Source organism: Dermochelys coriacea, chromosome 10, assembly GCF_009764565.3.
Source record: "Dermochelys coriacea isolate rDerCor1 chromosome 10, rDerCor1.pri.v4, whole genome shotgun sequence".
In the NCBI taxonomy this organism is placed as follows: Eukaryota; Metazoa; Chordata; order Testudines; family Dermochelyidae; genus Dermochelys; species Dermochelys coriacea.
This window is the reverse complement of record NC_050077.1, coordinates 59,636,465-59,658,165: the sequence shown is the minus strand read 5'-3', so window position 1 is coordinate 59,658,165 and position 21,701 is coordinate 59,636,465. Positions and strand designations below refer to the sequence as shown.

The following is a 21,701-nucleotide window of genomic DNA, read 5'->3' as shown; positions in this document are numbered from 1 at the left end:
CACTGTTGGAAGAGAAGATATGTAAGGAACATCTAACGTCTCTGCATCCTCCAACTAAAACAGGGAAAATCAGACTTGTTATTCCTGAAGTTAATAAGGTTAAAACAAAGCACAGACTTGCCTCCCCTTGTCCCTTTTTTTATTTTTAAAATTAAGTTTTCAGGTTTTATTCATTCATTATAAGCAAAAAAAAGATGGTACCCGTTGGCTGAGGTTAGGGGTTGTAAAGGTGGTATGATATTGAGCCTTGAATCAGCACAAAGCAACACAGAGTTGTTCCTTACACTATGCAGTCCTTGGGCCACATTTTATTCTCACAGCTTTTCAGCACCAGAGCTGAACAAATGGAGAACAAATGGAGAGGGGCTGAGGAACTAGTCCTGTTGAGAGCCTATCAGTGACCTTGGGTAACCAGCAACCTCTCAGAAGTTGCAGAAGTCAAGACAGAAAAGATGAAGGTGTGGATGATAGTGTCAACAACGTGAACAGAAAGAAAAGGACAGATGTTGGACATTTTAAGAGGAAGAGGTAGCAAGATTTGGATGTGGGACCCTTGAATCTGTGGACTAGTGAGAGGGCAGAGTTGAAGAGAGAATGCACAGGTTACAGGCCTGAGTGATGCAGGGGATTGTGGTGTGACATAGAAAAAGCTACAGATAGAAGGAGATTAGAGAGTGGTTAGGAAGAAAGAAAAGGAGTTAATTCAGTCTTGGCATTGATAAATGTAAGTACTGTACTTGTCATGGCTGCAGGGTGGGGACAAAGGTGGCTGTAACTTGTGTGCCAAGGGGCCATTCTGGCTGCTGGGGATCTCAAGAGAACAACAGTGCTGTAGCTACACCGCTTTTCTACTAGTTATGATGGGATGCACAGTAAGGTTACATAGACCCATTGTATTGGCATGAAATGACGGACAGCAGTGAGAGTGGAAGCCAGATTGGCTAGGGTCAAGGAAGGAATTAGAGGAAAGGAATTCGCGTCTGCTGTGAAGCATACAAATACTAAACCACTTGGTTTTCACATCACTAAATTTAACTTGAGGATAATTTTGAATATTAATGCCGTTGATATACTGAATTGTTTACATCATCTGATTTTGGAGAGTTGCTAAAAATCAAAGCTAACTTTTAGCTCCTGTACACACTCTGCTGCTTGCGAAACTGTTTAAAGGTGCATTTTTTAAAATGTTTAATAATAAATTATTTTCAACATTTCCTGTCACTTATTGTCCTGCAACTCAATTATCAGGTATTGTTAGCACAGTTTAAGCCTAAGCAAACAATATTAAGTTGTCCTAATACCCAGCAGCAAGCTTTTAGCATCTCTTCTTTGTATCTGCATAATTATCTTTGAGGTTGATTTTATCACAAATTAGATTAGTATAATAAAAGTAAGGCTAGATTAGTATAATAAAACACAAAGTAAATTGGTTGGGTCTGCACCAGGCTTCAGGTGGTGATCCAGCACAAAGAAAAAGAGATCAAAGAACTTATGTAAGAGATGCTAGTTGGCTCAGAGTTGCCATTAAGGTATATTACTGTAGATGCCAAATTGTTATGTAAGAAATGGTTCATTCAGTGTGGACTGTTTAATGTATGAGGGAAAGCTGTGGGAGGTATTCAGAGTTACTGTTACAGAGAAATGGACTTCTTCTGTTCAGTAGCCATATACAGTATTTACTTTATAGATTTCAGAGTAGCAGCCGTGTTAGTCTGTATCCGCAAAAAGAACAGGAGTACTTGTGGCACCTTAGAGACTAACACATTTATTTGAGCATAAGGTTCCATGAGCTACAGCTCATTTCATCGGATGCATGCAGTGGAAAATACAGTAGGGGGATAAAAGACTGGGAGTGGATGTGTCATTACACAAAGTAAAACTATTTCCCCATGTTTATTTTTCCCCCCAACTGTTCCTCACGCGTTCTTGTCAACTGCTGTACATAGTCCACCTTGATTATCACTATAAAAGCTTCCCCCCCCCCCACTGGTAATAGGTCACCTCACCTGATCGCTCTTGTTACAGTGTATATGGTAACACCCATTGTTTCATGTTCTCTGTGTATATAAAATTCCCCTACTGTATTTTCCACTGCATGCATCCGATGGAGTGAGCTGTAGCTCACAAAAGCTTATGCTCAAATAAATTTATTAGTCTCTAAGGTGCCACAAGTACTCCTTTTCTTTTTACTTTATAGATAACACCCTGAGTTTCACTCTGAGTTTGGGGTTTTTTTCAACCTGTAACTGCAGAACTAAGCATGGTTTCCACCTTCAATGGAAAAGGCCCTCTGCAGTGACCAAAACTCAGCCCAAGATGTGGGTTCTTGATGAAACCCAAAACCAGGCAGGAGCAACATTAAAATTATGCTTTAAATGATGACTCACTCTCCCTCTATGCATGTGTAAATAAGTAATTGCTTATAACATTTTCACCATTATTGAATATTCCACACCTTACATGTAATCAATGTATACTTTCTTTTGTGTTTTAAATTGCTCTTCAGGATAATTTCTCTGTGTGTATAATTTCAGTGTGTGCATACTAAACCTGAATCATATATCCTAATCTCACACTGTAAATATGATATCTTTAACAGTTTAATCAATTTTTTTATTATTTTACAAATTAAGCAAATAAATATAATTTTGTTTAAAGTACGGTATGATGTATTAGTAGGTAGACCTTTTAAGTGGAATTAAGTCCTTTTCCCAGACTCACAGCAAAATTTATTTTGGTCTTTAAAATTGGGCTATAGGTCTCTCTGCTATTGCAAAAGTACATTCTCAGAATAATAATAAAAAAAATCAACATTTCTTTAAACTTTAAGACCTTGATTAAAAATTGAATACCTAGCTAAAACTGTCACAAGCAGCTAGCATAATTAATCATTCATTTACAACATAATTTGAAGCTTAATAATTACAATAATTTGCTTTTCATTGTTTATTTTACAGTCCGTTCTCCTTCGATCAGATATGGGGCTTGGAAGCCCTAGTCAGTTGTCATCCTCAGGAAAACCTGGAACACCATATTACCCATTTTCTTCTGCAAATCCACGCCGAAGACCACTTCATGACTCATCAGCTCTTGGTCAGTAGTGTGGACTATTCTTAGACCTTTAACACTGATGCATTTTTCACATCCCACCTTATTTTAGATAATATCTTTTTTATATGTTGCAAATTACTCTTTCAAGAGCAATGTCTGCTATATGTGATAGCTAAATAAGGAATAATACAAAATTAAGTGTAATTTGTTTAATACATTGATTTTAGTATTGCATAAAAAAATTCTTAATTGTGTAAGCAGTAATGACAGATGGATAGCAGTTGATGACCAGCTGAAGTAGCTGAGTGCCCTTAACCCAGGCCATCATTAACTCATAGAAATGCCTGACCTTGAGGTCATTACCATTATACACTATGAAAATGTAAAGGGAAGAATAATTATCCTTTTTTTATGTTTGAAGTTACTTTATTCAGGATGATCTAGAGTTGTGTGTAGTTGGTTTAAGGATCCCAGTAATTTTTGTATCAGTTAAAGACAGTATAATAATCAACAGGAAAACAAGACTTCTTATTTAGTGTATACCATCAGATGCATAACAAAAATATGCTTCAAGAGAGTTTAAGATAGGTCAAAATTAAATAATATTATGTACCTCATGTTCTGGAGTTGCTCTGATAAGTGGACCTTACTGTACATATTACCGTTAGTCACTAACAGAACATCTGACTACTGCAAGTTGTAAGGTCTTTGTATCAACTATACAATCCAGTGCTTAGTCATTTATATTACTTTATCATATAAATGCTCTTTAGTCTGAAACTATCCAAAATAATGTAAAGTCCAAGTTGAAAATATTTCATTTTGTATGCACGCTCCAGTTTTTTAAATAGTTTTTTTTAAAAAGATCCCTCCATCTGATTTTCCATTTTAGAAAATTATCACAAACTGTAGTTTTCATTTTTAGGTCACTGAAATTGCTGTCGTTTTCTGCTTTATTTCTGCACATTTCTGGCTTCTCTTCCTGTGTGCTACTTTTACCTACATACATCAAATGAAGATTTATTTTGGCTACGTAGTATATGTAACTTGACTGTACTTAACTTTACAATTTAAACCATTGTTTATCCACAACAAAACTTCATGAAATGAGTACTCTTTTCTTGGAGTTTTAGTAGTTAATAGAAATGATCCATTTGTGTGACTTATTGAAATAGGTACTGAATATGTTGAAGTAATGTTTTTTTTAATGTCTTAAATAAGAAAAGGCAGACTTTTTAGAATTATCCTTTACAAAAATTATAACTAACTCCTGTTTGTCCATTTCTGATATTCAAACTCGTTCACCAAGATAGAAAAGGAGTACCCGTGGCACCTTAGAGACTAACAAATTTATTAGAGCATAAGCTTTCGTGAGCTACAGCTCACTTCATCGGATGCATTTGGTGGAAAAAGCAGAGGAGAGATTTATATACACAAATTGCCATTTAGTTTTGGAGAGTGCCTTTTTTTTATGCAGTCCTTTGTAACACATGCTTCTTAACACAGGTGAGAACTGTTAATAAAGAAATCTGAAAAGTTCTCCAGGATGTGGCTGAGAACAGGAACATTTAAAGAGAATGTAGTCTTACTGTACATTCAGTAAAACACCTTGCAAGGAGGCTGGCCGGGGTGCTAGAGCTAGGATGATCGGCAGTTATGTAGGAAACTGAGAGCTTGTCTACACTGCTCCACAGTTCAGACCAAAGTGTTGCACTGTAACTCCCCCATGTGGACGCTACAGATGCGAATTAAAAGTATGCCAGTTCACATTAATGTAATCCTCTTCAGATTACTGCCTTCCCCTGAAAATCAAAGTTCATGTGAACGTGGCATGATTTTCAGAAAGGGCACAAATGTGTAGACATAGCCACAATTTCAGTTGCTGAATCTAATCTTTACTCCTGTGCTGATTGAATCAGCTGTGACAGAATGCTGTAGATAGAGCATACGCTTGGGTGTTGAGTGGGACTGGTGCCTGAGAACTGCATAAGTGTCTCCTCTGGACTGGTATGGAACGACACTGAATGTGAAGTGAGACACTAGAGATATGTGAAACCTTCATAGTTGGACCTCCAACCATGTCAAGCTAGTCTAGTTTTAGGTGCTGTTACAAACCTAAAATTTAGGATTAATTATGATTTTATGTGGAAACTATATAAAATTGGGTGGTGTCACAGGTTTTTGATTTAAGATGAGGTCCAATTTGGTGTTTCCAGAGGAATTTCACTCCATCTTATGCTGCTTGTTAGAAGGCAAAAATCAAGGGGAATAAACCTTTGTGGATCTGTAGTAGAATCCTTGTTGTCCTTGCTGGAACTGAGTGGCTGGAACTCAAGACCTGAGAATTTGTGGCTATAAAGTACGGGTGTTATCAACCAAAGGACCACCCCTTGAAAATGTATGCAATAATTTTTAGAAAATACAGTGTAAACACTTCTGAACATACAAGTAGAGGTATCCTGAGGAGAAGTGAGAGATAGAAAATAAACTTGTTGCTTTTATTATCTTTCTGTTCCTGAACTTCCTCACCTTTATTACACTATGGAGGAAGAAGATACTTTTCAGCTTGCTGCAACCAAAGGTTAAATTCACTATTGTAATTCTAAAGATGGAAGAGTTTGTTTTGGATTATGGTTGAATACTGGAGGAATCCAAAGTGCAAACGATGATGTCACCAGATCAGTTATTTATTGAGGCAGACCTGTAATGTCAGGAAATCTAATTTGCCCATTGACTATAGTGGTTGAGTTTTTTGTTTTCTGCATTTTTTTCAGTTCTTAATGTATGCAGCCATACGCTTCCCTATTGACATGGAAGTCAATTAGTGGTGTAGAGAAGTGGGTGCCATATTTCCAACTTTCCAAATGTTCTGAAAGATGGTTTGGATTTTCTTGGTGATTTACGAAGAATGTTGACTAGTTGGTTAATCAGCTTCACTGTTGCTGGTAGCTGAGTTGCTTCAATAAACCCTGCATGTGAATGTTGTAATCCATTTAGATGAAATTATTGTTTTAAAAAGCCACAGTTTACATTAATTTGGATTTTAATGTACCAAAGAGGTGTTTGTAATCCTAATTTTACCAAGAACACAAGCAGGGGATTCATTTATGTCCACAGTCAATCCACCTTGTGCACTTTACAGGCCATTGTTTAGTGAATGCATTATGGTATTGATGTACCTAATAGTGTTGTTGTTGTCAGGGGTGACTGCCTTTCCACAAAGAGAATCCCCTGAGATCAAAGGTAATGTGAGCAAGGCAGGATTGTAGAAAAGGCCACAAATGTATTAGTCATTGTAACCTTCTTGTAATGTGTGTAAGGCGCCTTTCATTGGTACGGAGGAAAAGATGCATAAAGCTAGAAAATGGGGACTGTATTGTGGGAAAAATAAATAATCAGTTGTTTAGTGTGGCTGTTCGTTCTTGTTACTCCTTTGTAACACAGCATAGCTGATGAAATGTGTTGTTTTCTGTGTGCAGATCCTTTACAGACAAAGAAAGTAAGAAAGGTGCCCCCTGGTTTGCCTTCTTCTGTAAGTACTGAATTTTTAACTTCTAGTAAACAAATTGGGCTCAAAGCGCACTGTTTACTTGACATACAAATCTTTTAAGTTATCATTAGGAAGGCTTTATCTAGTGACCATAAACAGCCAAGCTATTTTGGATCAGTTTCTAAGGTCTAAATACACATTTGATGTGTAGTTTTTAGATTTCATAGCAATGGTTTGTACCTCACTCATATGCACTTACCCACTTGTCCCTGTCATTTGAATTCCCCTCTTGGGAACAGAGCTGGGCCAGGAGCTGTCAAAGAAGATCTCCTGTACAGGTCTTTTGATGTTTAATTAGTCATTATGTTGCTGAACAGGAGGACAGACAGAGATTAATAGCTGAGAATCTTAGAAATTTACATTTGTAATAATCCCAATGGAGCTGAAGACATTAAGATTCGGAGGACATGTACGGCTCAGCTTGCCTCAGTAGGACTGAGGTTATTAATATGCATAAATCACCAAGTCAGATGTTCATTGTGAAGCCCTGGTGGATTTTAAAGCCTTCATTAAGCTTTTCCTAACTTCAGCCTACCATCAGGAAGGCTTTCAAGCAACTAGTTTGTTGATCCCTCTTTGCTAGGAAATTTATCCTTTGAGAATAAAGGGCTTTGATGAAAAAGGTTGGAAGGGTTTTGGTTGAAAAATCATTAATGGCTGTGATAATCTAATGCTATAGGGGTGTTTTGTGGTATTAAATATACTTTATTCTTTAAAGGAAGAAAATTGTTTTAAAATGAATCTGCATTTAAAAATCCACGTGGAGTGAAAAATCCCCAGTGAAGTGAAGGAAGGATTTTTCCCCCCTGTTCACAATAAACAAGAGGGGAGGGGAGAGAAGCTCTACTGCCTTGCGGGGTACATCTCTTTGTTGTGTAAATGGATGTTGGGCTTTTATTTGGCAGTACTTAACACATGGGTGCAGGTGCAGTTGGATGAATCATAACTCAAAGCCATATAGGCTGAATAGAATGCACTGCACAGGCAACAATAATACAGTAGGAGCAAAAAGGGTCTGATCTTTTTTATTTTATTTTATTTTTGTATTAAATCTGAAGCATAGATGGTGTCTTCTAGTCACCCCCCTTTCCTTCACTTCCCACCTTCACTGTGATATACAAAAACCTGAATCTGAAACCCCATTTTAACCATACTTCCAGATGGAACTGAGATAGTTTAGACAGCCTGGGGCAGCTGTGCTCTGAACCTGCAGCCTACCTGGAAGCCAGGATTGCAGCTGCAGGCACTCTTAAAAGCTTTTGCTTGCATAAGCACTTGGGCCCCACTAGAGGCTGAATAGCTGCTTGATAAACAAAATGAACACAATGCCTCAAATCATTATTCCCGAGGCCAGGAATATATTTTTTCGGCAGCAGCTAAAAATAGTTTGGTAATTTACATTTTAACAGTTGTGTGTTATGCAGGGGTGCCTTTCCAGTTAACAGATGATTTCTTCTAGATTAACAAAAATATATTAAAAATGACAGAGTAGCTAAAACATGTAACAGTGCAATTTTTGTTTAATTTATTGCTATAATTGTAGGAGAGTCATAAAAGTTAAATTACGTATTAATATTTATTTGCCTTGGCCAGGTAAAGAGATCATATTGGTGAAAGAAAAATTCATCTCATTTCTGTTACCCAACACTAATGTTAAGAAGCAGTATGTTTTTAATGTTTCTTATTTAATTTTTTGTCTTCTAAATGAAGACACAGGATAGCAAAAGGCTGATTTTTATTAAACACTGAACAAATCTCAGCGATGGAGAGAGAAAGCAGATACTGTGAGTCATCAGTATGCTGGTGATCTATTTTGCAAAGTCATTGTTTCTATGTATTTTAATGGCTAGGGTCCTGATTGTAATCTTCCAGTAAGATGATGCCAAATTCAAACAAAACTCTGATTTTTTGTTAATGTAAAATGCATTGTCTTTGGTGAAAGATTGAACAAAATTAAATTGTACTGACTATTACAGAAATTTGTGACGTCTTGAAATTCTGAGGTGAGAATTAAGGAAAAGCAACACCAGCCTAATTATTTGGAATGTGCTATGCTAACAAGTCAGATTGTATTTTGGCGAAAGTAAAAAGTGAATCAGCATATTTAATCTCTGTGCTGCAGATGTTCTACTCAGTAAATGAAAATCATCATTAGATGGAAAATAACAAAGGAGGGGAAAGAGGCTTTAATTATTACTTAAAATATTTTACAAGCCATAGGAAGACATTTCTAATTGAGTTTCTAAAAGATAGATTCCCTTAATACTTATAATGAATTTAATGTAAACATAGATGCTTCTTCTTAGTACTTTAACTTTCTAGGTAATCTTCATTTAATTGGAAAACTAACGTTGCTCTTTTAGAAAGATAAGGATTTTTAAATAAATAATCTTCCTATGGTTTGAGATGTTTTGCAAAACTATTTGTTTTGAGATGAATTTTTCCACTTGTTCTTGATTGTGTCATAGTAGTGAAAAACAAACTAGCTAGAAAATTACTACATCTGGATGAACACCTCCAACATTTTGGTGAGTGACAAATGAAATTTATGTCAGAAAGAATCTAGCTTTGCTTGCATCCCTTTTGTGTTCGCTTTCTGCAGACATTAAAGCATCTGAGTTTTATTTGCAAGAGTGTTTGCAGACAGTGAATTTTAAGCTTTCATGACCCAAAACAACACTGGAAATAGTATATTTTATATGGGTGGGACTCAGCTTGACACAGCAGGGAGATAAGGATTCCCAAAGTACACAGAGAGTGCTTGTGTACAGGCAGTTAGATCTGACTATGTGCTTTAAATCTAGGTCTATCCATGCATATTGTGCAAAAGGGCAAGAAAAAAAAATCTTAAACCTATCCAGTAAATCTTTTCAGTAACCTACTTTTCGAGAATGTTGCCTCGCACAAGGCCTGTGTCACCTTGAAAGACATATGTTTACACTATTGTATAGTATCTGCTTATCAGCTATTACCTTTCTCATAGAGATTCAAAAACACCAGCCCTTTCTCCGAGTCTTCCTTCTGATTGTAGTGTTACCTTCATCCAGTCAGAATCAGGGAACAGAACTAGTGCCATGTGACAGTTGTAACTAATCAGTGGCCCTCAAATTTTGAAGAGCATTTACTGAATACTTGCAGTGAACTGGTCAGTCTGTAGAGGAAATAATTAAAAAACAAATCAAGTGCATTTGAATACCTGAGGAAAGTGCAATCTAATTGTGGACATTCTATAAGCAGAGAAAGAGGGTAAATATTCAGTATGAAACATTTATTCAGCTCTAATTACTACCATAATCAGCATTTAATTTAGATTAATAATAGAACTGTATTAAATGTGAAAAATCAGAAGATTAATGCTGGAAATACCTTTAGATCCTTCTTTTGCCACTTCATCATCTTCATCCCAACTAAGATTGTGACCTTCAGTACACAGCTTAAATTGATGCCTATCTTAGAAAATCAGCTACTGCACAAACACATGTGCCGTCATCTAATTTCTTGAGATCTACAACTCTTCTGTGTATGCAAGAGGATAATCAAGTCCTCTGTCTTTTTTCTAAGATAGTTTTCTGTTTACCAAGAGGAGTCTTGATTTTTACCTGTGTACTAATTATTTAAGTTTAAGCCTCCCCCTCCCACATGCCAAGTTTAATGTATTCACTGTCTAATTGCATATTTTACTAATCTTACGTACTTTGGGCAACATATTCCTAAGTTTTCAGACAGTACTTTAAAATTCTTACATAAAGTTTAAAACTCCACTTAACAGGAAATTATCAATGAATATATTCTACCAGCAAAGTCCTGTTTCTAGATTCAAGTGCAGTTTAGAATCATGTTCAGGATAAAAGAATTCATAGACTGATTATGGGAGTCTTGACATGTCACCAGCTATAGGATGTATGCCACTTACGTGTGCCAACTTATTGTACAAATTCCTCCATTAAGAACAGCTATAGTGGAGCAGTGACATAGCAAGAATAAGGAAAATGACCTAATTTGGTTCATGTGGGTGGGGTGGGAAAGAGACACAAATAAACAGAAAGGAGATACCACAAATGTCCTGCCCAGCACCCATGGTAGTCATTGCGAGTCTTTACATTGACTTTGAGAGTTGGGTTGGATGCATAGAAGAGAAATGGAAAAGATGCCTTGCATTTGCTCTCAAAAGAATGGTTTTTCACCTCCCCAATCCTGTAGGTATAAAGCTGGGGTGGTGCTCCATAAGGGCAATAGATAGGAAACTGGCCTGAAGGAAGGTAACAGCTCATTGGGTGTCTTCCCCCATGAAGGCAACTTGGTTTTACCTGTTTTGAGATGGAAATGTGTAGGGCTTTGAGTTTATTCATAGTTTCAGATAAATTTCCAAACTTCTGTCTGGTTATCTGAACTCCAGAGTTTGAGGCTCTGATAATTGATATTAAAAATAAAGTAAAATTCACTGTGGTGAGTGAATGAGCAGATGGGGAGTATAGGAGTGTCCTGGCTTTTTAGAGAATTATCCTTGATGCCAGAAAACTCTGAAGTACACCCACATCTTGAACACTGCATGAAGATGTGGTCGCCCCATCTCAAAAAAGATACATTGGAACTGGAAAAGTTTCAGAAATGGGCAACAAAAATGATGAGAGGTAAGGAATGGCTTCCATATGAGGAGAGATTAATAAGACTGAGACTTTTCAGCTTGTAAAAGATTCGACTAAGGAGGGATATGATAGACCTCTATAAAATCATGACTGGTATGAAGAAAGTAAATAAGGAAATGTTATTTACTCCTTCTCATAACACAAGAACTAGTGGTCACCAAATAAAATTAATAGGCAGCAGGTTTAAAACAAATAAAAGGAAGTATTTTTTTCACACAACGCACAGTCAACCTGTGGAACTCCTTGCCAGAGGATGTTGTGAAGGCCAAGACTATAATAGGGTTAAAAAAAAAAACTAGATAAGTACATGGAGGATAGGTGCATCAATAGCTATTAGCCAGGATGGGCAGGGATGGTGTCCCTATCTGTTGGATCACTTGATGATTACCTGTTCCGTTAATTCCCTCTGGGACACCTGGCATTGGCCATTGTCAGAAGAGAGGATACTGGGCTAGATAGACCTTTGGTCTGACCCAATATGGCCGTTCTTATGTTGAGGTTGTTCTGAGGTCAATAGGTGATGTGGCCAGGTCTAATGCAAAATTCCCTGACTGGCAAACTGAGAGCATCTCGTTGACTAATTCCAATAAATTGTGTGGGTTAGAATACATAGAACTCAGGACTACTTATTGGGTAACCTCCATCCCCTGTCCTTCCACACTCCCACCACCACTTTTCATTGTTATGCCTTGTTTGTTATGTCTAAATCAAAGTGTAAACTCCTCAGGGTTGCCTTTTGTTTGTTTGTAAAGTAGTAAATAAATAGTAAATGTTTAAAGTGTCCAGGTCACAAAATTCTGTAACATACCAAAAAAATGTTACTGTTGAGACCCTACTCTTCTTAAGCAGTGACTGTTTCCCTCTCCAAGCAGTCTCTCCCTTTCTTCTGTGTGATGGACCTCATTAGGCCTTTTATTATTTCACCATCTCCAGACTAGATTATTGTAATTCAATTTTACTTGAGCCTCCCTTGAAATTGATCTGGAAGCAGTAGTAGTCAGTCACATGTGGGTTCCTGTCTGCTCCTTGATTATGGAGGTGGAGGAAGCAGAGATGTCCAGCTGTCAGTAAGTAGCAAACTGGTTTGTTGCAAGGTCTTGCTGACAGTCTGTAAAGCGCTCACTGATCTAGGCCGAGGGTACGTAAGTGATCATCTCTCAACAATGTCCTTCTAACAAAGTTGAAATCAGATGAGTTATCCAGGCTGACTGTCCTGATCCTCTGACTGCACTGGGCCAAAACAGAGCTTGCTTCAATTAGGGATCACGTCTGTAGAATTACCTCCCATGTTATATCTGCCAGAAGGTCTCCTCAGCTGTCTTCAGGACTTGCTGTAAGGGCCTTCTGTTGACATTAGCTAATCTGTTTAAGTTTTCACAGCATCCCAGATGCATGTGTTTAAGTGCTATTAAATTATAATTGAGATCTGGATAGAAAGGTCTTAAATTTATATGTATCTTAAAAATGTTAATAAAACCAAACATGACTAGACTGCAGCTTTTGTAACTTTACAAAGAGGTTATATGTTGTTGCTGTAACTACCGCTTTACAGCAGACTATGTGCCAGTTCATCCCCATTATTGATGATGCTCTTTGTTTCAACAACAAATGCGGGGAAGTAAAGCTTTTATAAGTAAAAAAGACGATTTCTTATAGTTTGTCACTTGATAATGTTCACTGTGATTTTGGTGGGAAGGCTGTTTGAAAATCTTTGCAGTCTGTTAGAAGAGTAATAGATGGTAATATCTATAAGACTTTTACCTGATTCATGCTGTTAAATTGATTGGTTGCTTGATCAATACAAATGCTAGACAGGCTGCTTTGGCAGTGATCTAACCATGTAATTATCAGAAATAGCCAGTAAAAAATGATTACTGTTGAAAAGAATTGCAGTGAAATAAAAACTGTCTAAACTCCTGAATAAACTTCAGACCTAAGTTTTCTAGACTACTGATTCACTTGTCATCCTGAGACAAAGATGCAGATGTTGGTTCTAGTCTCTGAGTATAAATTTTAAATGGAATTAAAATTGCGTAACATTTTAGTACCATTGAGTTTCTTGTGATGTTGAGGTTTGGCACTTCAAGGCTATAAAGAAAACAGGTTGTACAATCATGGAGATGTAATCACAAGACTTCATGACATTTGCTGTGATAACTTGGGTAGCCTATTAAAAAAAATTCCTTAAGGGAGTACTAGCTAGATCCCTAGCTATAGATGACAAAAGGATTGTCATTTGCTTTTGACAGAACATCCAGACAGCTTCATTTGCTGAAGAATTTTGCCAGGCAGTAAAACCAGAGAACCAAAAAAAAAGGGGGGGGAGGAAATGTGCCTCTGAGCTTATATTTCTATACAGCTAGTTACCTGCACTTTGACATAAAGTTTCCTAAGGCTTCTATGATGCTAATTTATTAAATAGATTAAAATCCTGTTTTTCATATGGAGCAGGGTTTTGATTTTGAACCACCTACTGGAAAATTTTAAAACTGCATCAGTAGCTATAAGAAAAGGAGTACTTGTGGCACCTTAGAGACTAACAAATTTATTAGAGCATAAGCTTTCGTGAGCTACAGCTCACTTCATCGGATGCATCCGATGAAGTGAGCTGTAGCTCACGAAAGCTTATGCTCTAATAAATTTGTTAGTCTCTAAGGTGCCACAAGTACTCCTTTTCTTTTTGTGAATACAGACTAACACGGCTGCTACTCTGAAACCTATCAGTAGCTATGTTACTATATATCACTTAGGGGAGTAAGTGAGAAATGCTAAACATATTGCACTTGAGCAACAAATAAAAAATAAAGTAAAATGATATTAGAGTTGGACCAGCAGAGGGACCCCTTATCTCCCTTTAATTTCTCAAATACATTTGCTTGGTCATACTAAGTTCATGATGAAGAGATGTGTAACTTACTTAATCTTTTACATCTTTCAGTAACAGAAGCATGGAATCATTTACTTTGGAAAGTTTTTAAAATCTCTTATTTAATTCACATCTAATTTTTATAATGTGCCTGCATTTATTTATCATGTTGTGGAGTGGTGATTGTTTGGCCCAATAGGAAGTACGGTTGTTTGGTAACACTCCTTACTCATTTGTCAAGGATAATAAACAAATTTATACATACATTTTGTCATAAATGAAATTGTGTGTAACTAAGTGCTTCTCATAGGGAGATATACCTGAGGACATTTCAAAGCCATCTATTAAACTGCTTGGGGTTTTTTTGTTTGTTTTTACAAAATATCTAAAATCTTCAGCACAGTTCTGAAGCTTTCCGAAGCTGGGAATAATGGTGCATATTGAATACCTTCCTTGCTTTGATATTTAATATAAATCCATAAGTATCACTAATAAGGAATATTTGTACAATACACGAATATGAGGAATTGATAGAAGTTGCTGCTGTTCATTAGCTCTTACAATAATTCACCTAATGAGAAGCATCTTTATTTCTATTTAAATATATAAAATAACTCACATGCTGAAAATATATAGTACTTTAGAATGAAAGCCATTCCCATCTGTTGTAACTCAATTTTCTAACTACATAATTTCTTATTTTTAAAATATTATTGTTTCCTGTTTTCACATGTAGCCATCATGGAATTGGTTTGGAAATCTGATATCAATGTATAGTATAAGGTTTACTTTCTGGAATGCTGTATACTGGCTTAATATGTAATCTTATTTTTATTTAATATCAGGTAATTTTTTTAATTTGTGGAAATATAGATATTAAAGTTAAAAACCATCCATTTGAACTGGAAAACAGTAAAACTTTTACTACTAAACATTGATATAGATTTGAAAGTACACTAGTGTAAATTAATTGGACCCCATTGACTTAATGTTATGATTTTTGTATCTATTTTGTTTTTATTATATTCTGGGCTGTTTCTTTTTTTAAAAAGTACTATTGTGAAGTTGCAAGCTACTGCATCTTTTCACTGAACAATATGTGATAAATGGATAATTTCCCCTTGCCTAATAACATGATGGCATGCTTTCAGGATTTTTTAATTTATTAGTTATATAAATGTTTATATGAGTAGAGGTCTGTCTTCTAGACAATGCATACTTTTCTGTTTTTCTCCTCAAGAAGTAGCTACATGCAATTCTCAGACAGTTTAAAGTCTGAATTTGTTTTAATTGCCTGCTGACGATATAATTTATAGGTGTTCATCTCGCCAGGCTTGATCTAGTTAATCATCATAAACTTTTTGTTTAGAAATAAACACATTTGGAGTTTTTTTTCACTGAGAATCTTAGAATTCTGAATCTTTGGTTCAAAGATTTTGTGCACGAATATTGAAGAGCATTTTTTAACTAGCAACTAGTACCAAAGAAGTAAGGAAAAATGAGCTATGGTGTCCTGCTCGAGGTTTCCTTTGTAAGCTGCTGTTTAAGTCCTTGGGAAAAACAGACTCTCTATCAGGAAGCTCATTATTTTTTATCTGATATTTGGTTTTGGGGGTGGGGAAATAACTTTTATTGGCAGGGGGAAAAGTACACAATTCAATGTAAATATTTTTAGTTCTTATAATATTAGAAATAATAAAACAAGCAATAAATACAACATTTTATTTTAAACATTGATATGACGTTTAAGTCATATTTATGAACAGTTTTGAGTAGAGGATATGCTCTGTGGTGTGGAGATGAGATCCTCTGCCTATCTCTGGTATATTATAAAGGATAATTTCCAATGATCTCTATGATGTCAACTTAGTGGTAATTTTAAATTCATTAAAAAGGTGGGTGATTCATTCTTGCTGTGTGTGTTTTGTTGTGTGTCTTTGAATTGGACAAAGATAAGAAAATAGACTAAATTCTACGTTTGACAAAACAGCTGGACTTTAAAGAGCAAGTATCATTAAAAATCAGACTGAAAATGAATGAATCTTTGAGAACATTCTTACAGGTAGTTTAGTTTATTATTAGATCAGCATTTCACTCTGCGTCAGAGATCATAATCTCTATATATACTCACAGAAACACACAGGTAATTGTTTTTGATATCGTGCAGAGTCGTGAATGGAAACCGTTCAGGCTACAAAAGTGCATGTCCATTCAGTGCTCCTCTGCTGACGGCATGTCTGTCTGAAATCAAGTTTAAAAAATTGGCCCTGTCTCCAGCTGACTAGTTCTGTCAGACTGAGTCATAAGATTAACCCTTGATTTGTCACCATGGAAAAATAGAATAAATAACTATTGACTGTAATAACTGTATCACTGATACAGATACGATCCATTTCACCGTAATATGCTTTTCTTAAGGAGGGAAAAATCAGTGCAGCTGCAGCTCAGAATAAATGTAAAATAAAAAATAAAACACAGACATACACAAAGAGAACTTTTTTTGGATGTTGGAGTAGTTACTGTTTGAACTTTCTATAGGTATATCCAGCTTTTTGCTGCAATTATGCAAAATATAATTGCAACACCAGGATACATTTGTGCAGTTTGCCAAATTATAAAATGTCAGTTTGTCATCATCTCTAGGCAATGTAAACTGTGAGATTAAAGAAAACTCATAACAATCTGGTATGCTTGAAAGCAGAATAATTTGATCCCAAAATATGATACATTGGGTGACAATGTATTGGGGAAATAATATTTTGGTGCTATAAGCATATACACGGTGATAATTTTCAATGCAGTGCATATAGGTGTACCTGTACTGCTCCAGTAAAATAGCTAATTCTCCAAACAGTATGATGAAATTGTTACTTCTTTGGTTTGTCAGAGCGGTATTGTTGGAGTATTTGTCTTTATTCTATCTTTGCCCAGAGGCAGCATTTTGAATGAGACCTACTCTTTTGTGCTGTTTTTGACACTAGATTACCTGTGTGTTGATGAGCCTCAGCAATTTACTTTTTTTAAACAGATGTTACTCAAGTTAGCAAACAATACCAATTAATACTGCCTTCACACTTTTAACTTCTACTGTTTTTATGTGCAAGTTTAGAAGATGAGCTGCGAGAAAGATGAAACACGTATGCCATATAGTAAAATACTGAGTTTTTATTTCCCAAAGTGTTTCAACAATAATCAAATTATTGCATGCACACACCCAGTAGTTGATTTTACAAGATACACATTAATGTCCATCCTTGTTTTGGAGAACTGAATCTAACCACTGCTAAAACATTTTTAAACACTATAAAAGTTTTTATGTTGGAACTATTTGATTAAAAAAGAAAATGCTTTTATTCTGCCTCTTTCCTCCAAATAAAATTGGAGTTCTGTTGTATAGCTTTTTTGGTGTGTTTCCTGAATATAAAAACATATATTGTTCTAAATAATTCATTTTAATCCTGGAGTACTATATACTTAGGGAAGCAGTATGTCTAAGAGATCTAAAGATCTTTTAGCATATCACGTCTACAAAAGCCTAAACATAGTGAGGAGGTTTAAGGAACGGCATTGTTAATTGTAAATCAAAGCTTCTTACAGAGTTCTCTGGGGACTGAAATGGGGCTTTGTGATCCCTGGGGGAAGGAGGAAGTTGCAAGTCACTCTGCAGGCTTGGCATTTTAATAGTCTCATGTACAGTGATGTTCTTTTTTACAGCTGCTGCTTAGTCTTTTGCATTGGTGAAGAGTTTGGTTCAAATTTGGTTCATTAGCTTTTAAATTGCTGCATTTTCTACTTTTCCCCTCTGTATATGTATGTATTAAAAGCAACAATCTGACCAACATATCAAGCTAAACAGTAAAAATGCACATGCTTTTTGAATCATTTACATTTCAGAATATCTCTGAACCTCCTAATTTAAAACTGGAATAATCACAGTAGTTTAACTGTTATGCCTATATCATTTTGCTAGTTCATGTCACTGACTAGACTTTTGTGTCTAATCTAAATATATTCTGTATACTTACAGATATTGCAGTGCTTATTTACTAAGGTGATGGACACTGTACAAAAACCTAATGGAAGTCTCACATGATCATAGTATTTCAGCTTATTGGGATTTTTTTTTTTTGCTAAATTTCATTCTGTGGTTAGATGACTTCCCCATCATCAAAGGTGCTTGTCAAAGGTATCCTAATTTCTGCAGCTTGCTTTCTTTCCCTACACATGGCTGAATTGAATGTTACCCCTTCTTTTCTTAGTCTGCTGTATTTTCTCTGTTCTGGACAGAAGGGAAGGCAGGGCAAACTCACAGATTTGGCAAAGAGAGTGGGAAAGAGATTTTTCTGCTGTAATTTTTTTTCTGTCCTTCGACTTCTTTTTTTTAAAGGCTCACTGGACCCTGCACATTCTTTAACAGCCAGTTGTACTCATCTGTAGAATATAAACATATTTATGTACAAACACTTGGATTAGGAGTTTCCTGATGTACTGAATAAGCTACAAAGGAGGTTTTGCTTTTCGTATTACTCCCCCGTCCCCACAACTGTGGTAACTTCATTCCTTGCATATTGGCTTTCATATTATATGTTTAATTCATCAAGCAAATTGAGGGAATTTCATATTCTTCACAATGTTTAGAGAAGAATAGACTATAAATGTGTTTGTATTGAGGGATTCTGTGCAATACATGTTCAATATATTGTGCAATACATTTTTGTCAGATTAACACTAAAATTGTATGTTTCTGCCAATTCTCGTGTCCGTGTCCGTGTGTGTGTGTGTTTGTGTACATGTACATGTATGGAGGGGGGGATTTTTTTTTCACAAAAATGTTTTTATAGTCTAAAATGTTTAAAATTTGGCCAAACTTACTCATTTTTTTCATGCTATGTAATTTAAATATGAAATTTGGATTTTGTGATTAAAATATTTACCTTTATATCATTGTCTGTTTTAAGCATATGTAATATATTTAACTAAACATGACATACTATATTTTCTTTTGTTTGGCAGCCATACAGTACTTGTTTAAGAGGATATACTTTTTCCCCAGTTAGAAACAACCCATGGCCTAGTAGAGATACTTAATTAATTGGGACATGATACTTTTTGGCTCAGGAAGTGATTATATAGAAGGCTGAACTGTCTAGTCCTTCTTGTTACATATGATTCAGTGTTTCCAGTTCATGATTGCTCTGTGATGTGTTTGTCAAAGTTGGAAGCAACTTTAGATGGAGCCAGCTGGTAGTGTCACTGGAGGTGCATCAAGCTATGACTCTATGTACTGCCACAAGTGCTCTAATTGAATTAAAACAAAAAACAGAAGATTAACTAGGATTTTTCCATTTGTTATTCCTTTGTAATATTTTATTTGTATGGACAAAGCTAATAATTTCTCAGTGTATTGTTAGCTACAAACCTGTGCATCTTAACTGTTGTAAATGAATTGTTTTTGCAAGGGTTTTGTTGGTTGGAATTATGACTAAAAACGGGGAGTTGATATAATTTTATAGAGATTAGTGTAGTCTCTCTCCACACCACCCTAGCGTATGAGATGGTTCAGTCCTGTTTTGCATAAGTCTTTTGCGTAGATCAGTGTGTACACATAGTACTGAAGAATTACTCTGTTTGATCGGGGTGGATGGATGTTGCTGGAGGTGAGAAGCAGGCACTGTGCAGACTGCGAATTTTTTAGAATAAATATGTATGTGCTTCCCAGGTGCGCATCGTACGGACATGGGCGCAATTCTTTGATGTAGTACGCAATGGGGAAACGGTAAGGGATGCTTCTTTGTTCATATAGTTTCAAAGTGGCTGACATAGCTGAATAGGCACTTACTGAAACCCGTGTGTTTTTAGATTAGTCTAACAAAGTACATTTAGATTGCTGATGTAATTCACTTGCATATTTTAGAAGACTTGTAAGACTGGCGTGTGATAAGATACAGTTAAGTTCATGGTTTGTAATTTTTAAAACATTAACCTAACATTGAACTGCATAACATTTCTAATGTATTTTCTTTTTAAAAGACCATCTGTGAGCTCCGTGTTTACAAATGGTGTGTGTGGTGGTGGTGGTGGGGAATTCTGATAGTTAAAAAAACAACATTTAGGTTTATTGGCTGCTTTGTACAACAGGGAGAAAAGATGAAAGAATTTGTGGTTATTTATAAAAATAATAAGTATGAATCTCTGGGAATGATTAGGGAAGCAGTCAGCCAGTAAGGCTTGCATTTCCTGTTTGGAGTTTGAGGTTCAGAGACTAACTTTACTATTATACCATCTGCTTCCAATCAAACTAGCATTTTGACCCTATACAGGAAAGTCTGATTCACAAACTTGAATCACTATTTACAGTAAAACATTTTCAGTAGACTTTGTACCTAATAGTGCAGTAGAGGGGTTTTAATTCATGTTCTTCCTGAAGATTACAAAATACTACATTTTTGTTTATACTTGATAGACTTCTGTTTTAGTGACGGGCTTCATAGTGATGGATTCTGGTCATTGTACTGATTTTGTGCCATGCTGTCGATTGGCATTTGAATCAAGTAGTAGATCTCAAATTGTAAGCAAGCATTAAGCTCTTGTTTAAGATTTTATTTTTCCAATAACATTTTTTCATTTTACTTAAAATGATTTTGGAACTATTGCAGATTACAAAATAAAATGGACATTCACCAGCTTTTGAAAAAATTAAAACTGAATCTTTGAATTCCTCTGTATTTTAATTTGCTATGTATTAAATGACATATTTTATTTCATAATTGATATTAATTTAAAATGTTAAAATATCGTATGGCAGAATACAAAACACAAATCTGGTTTATGTGTCATGGATTCTTTTATACAGTGTTTGCACAATCATTTTGTTTAGCATTTTTATGTTCATATTACTTGTATATGATTTTGGCTTGTCCCTGGTCTTTAAAGGAATGTATATAGATCAGTAATATAGATCAGTTTCGTTTTTATTTCTTGTCCCATAAGCTTGCATGAGTTTTGCTTTTATTTAGTAGTAAACTTTTTGCCAAGGTTTTCTGATTAACGATGATCAAACTAACGATCTTTAAACTCCTTAAAAACTAGGTTTATTAGCTTCTTGGATGAGAGAAAAGATTTGGGAAGAGAGTGGGGAAATAAGTGAAACTGCATGATCTCTGTTTCTTTTCCTTTCATATCAATACCAGCTGTCTTTCAAATGTGAAATGATTTTTCTTTCATGTCCGCTCTTAAGTTAAAACAGTCTTTTGAAGTTTTATGTGAAGATATATATTAGACGTAAGTAAAATTAACTATACAATACCCCTGAAGCAAAAGGAGTATGATTTTGAATGGAGTTCTGATTTTTATTCTTTCTTGAGCACAGATCACCTTATTACAACATTTCTCTTTGTTCTGTAGCAGGAAAAAAAGCTTTGATCTTATTAAGCATTTCCAGGCTTATAGTAGATGGAAGTCCTGGTGCTGTAGGGGAGGATGGCCTGAAAATTGATAGCATGTGCCTGTTATAGGTCAGAGGTGACCTTTATGATCTTGCAGAGTTAGTAAATAGATGACAAATCATATGACAATCCCATATCTTGTT

At 35.6% G+C, this 21,701-nt stretch overlaps 1 protein-coding gene across 13 annotated transcripts in view; it reads left to right on the top strand.

The window, feature by feature from the left end:
• Positions 1–21,701, top strand: part of TCF12 (transcription factor 12) — a 288,139-nt gene that overhangs the window by 219,353 nt on the left and 47,085 nt on the right. For all 13 annotated transcript variants that reach the window (XM_043494002.1, XM_043494000.1, XM_043494005.1 and 10 more), the window contains 2 exons: positions 2,958–3,093; positions 6,531–6,583. In XM_043494002.1, coding sequence (XP_043349937.1) covers positions 2,958–3,093; positions 6,531–6,583 — 189 coding nt within the window. The remainder of the gene's footprint in view (positions 1–2,957; positions 3,094–6,530; positions 6,584–21,701) is intronic.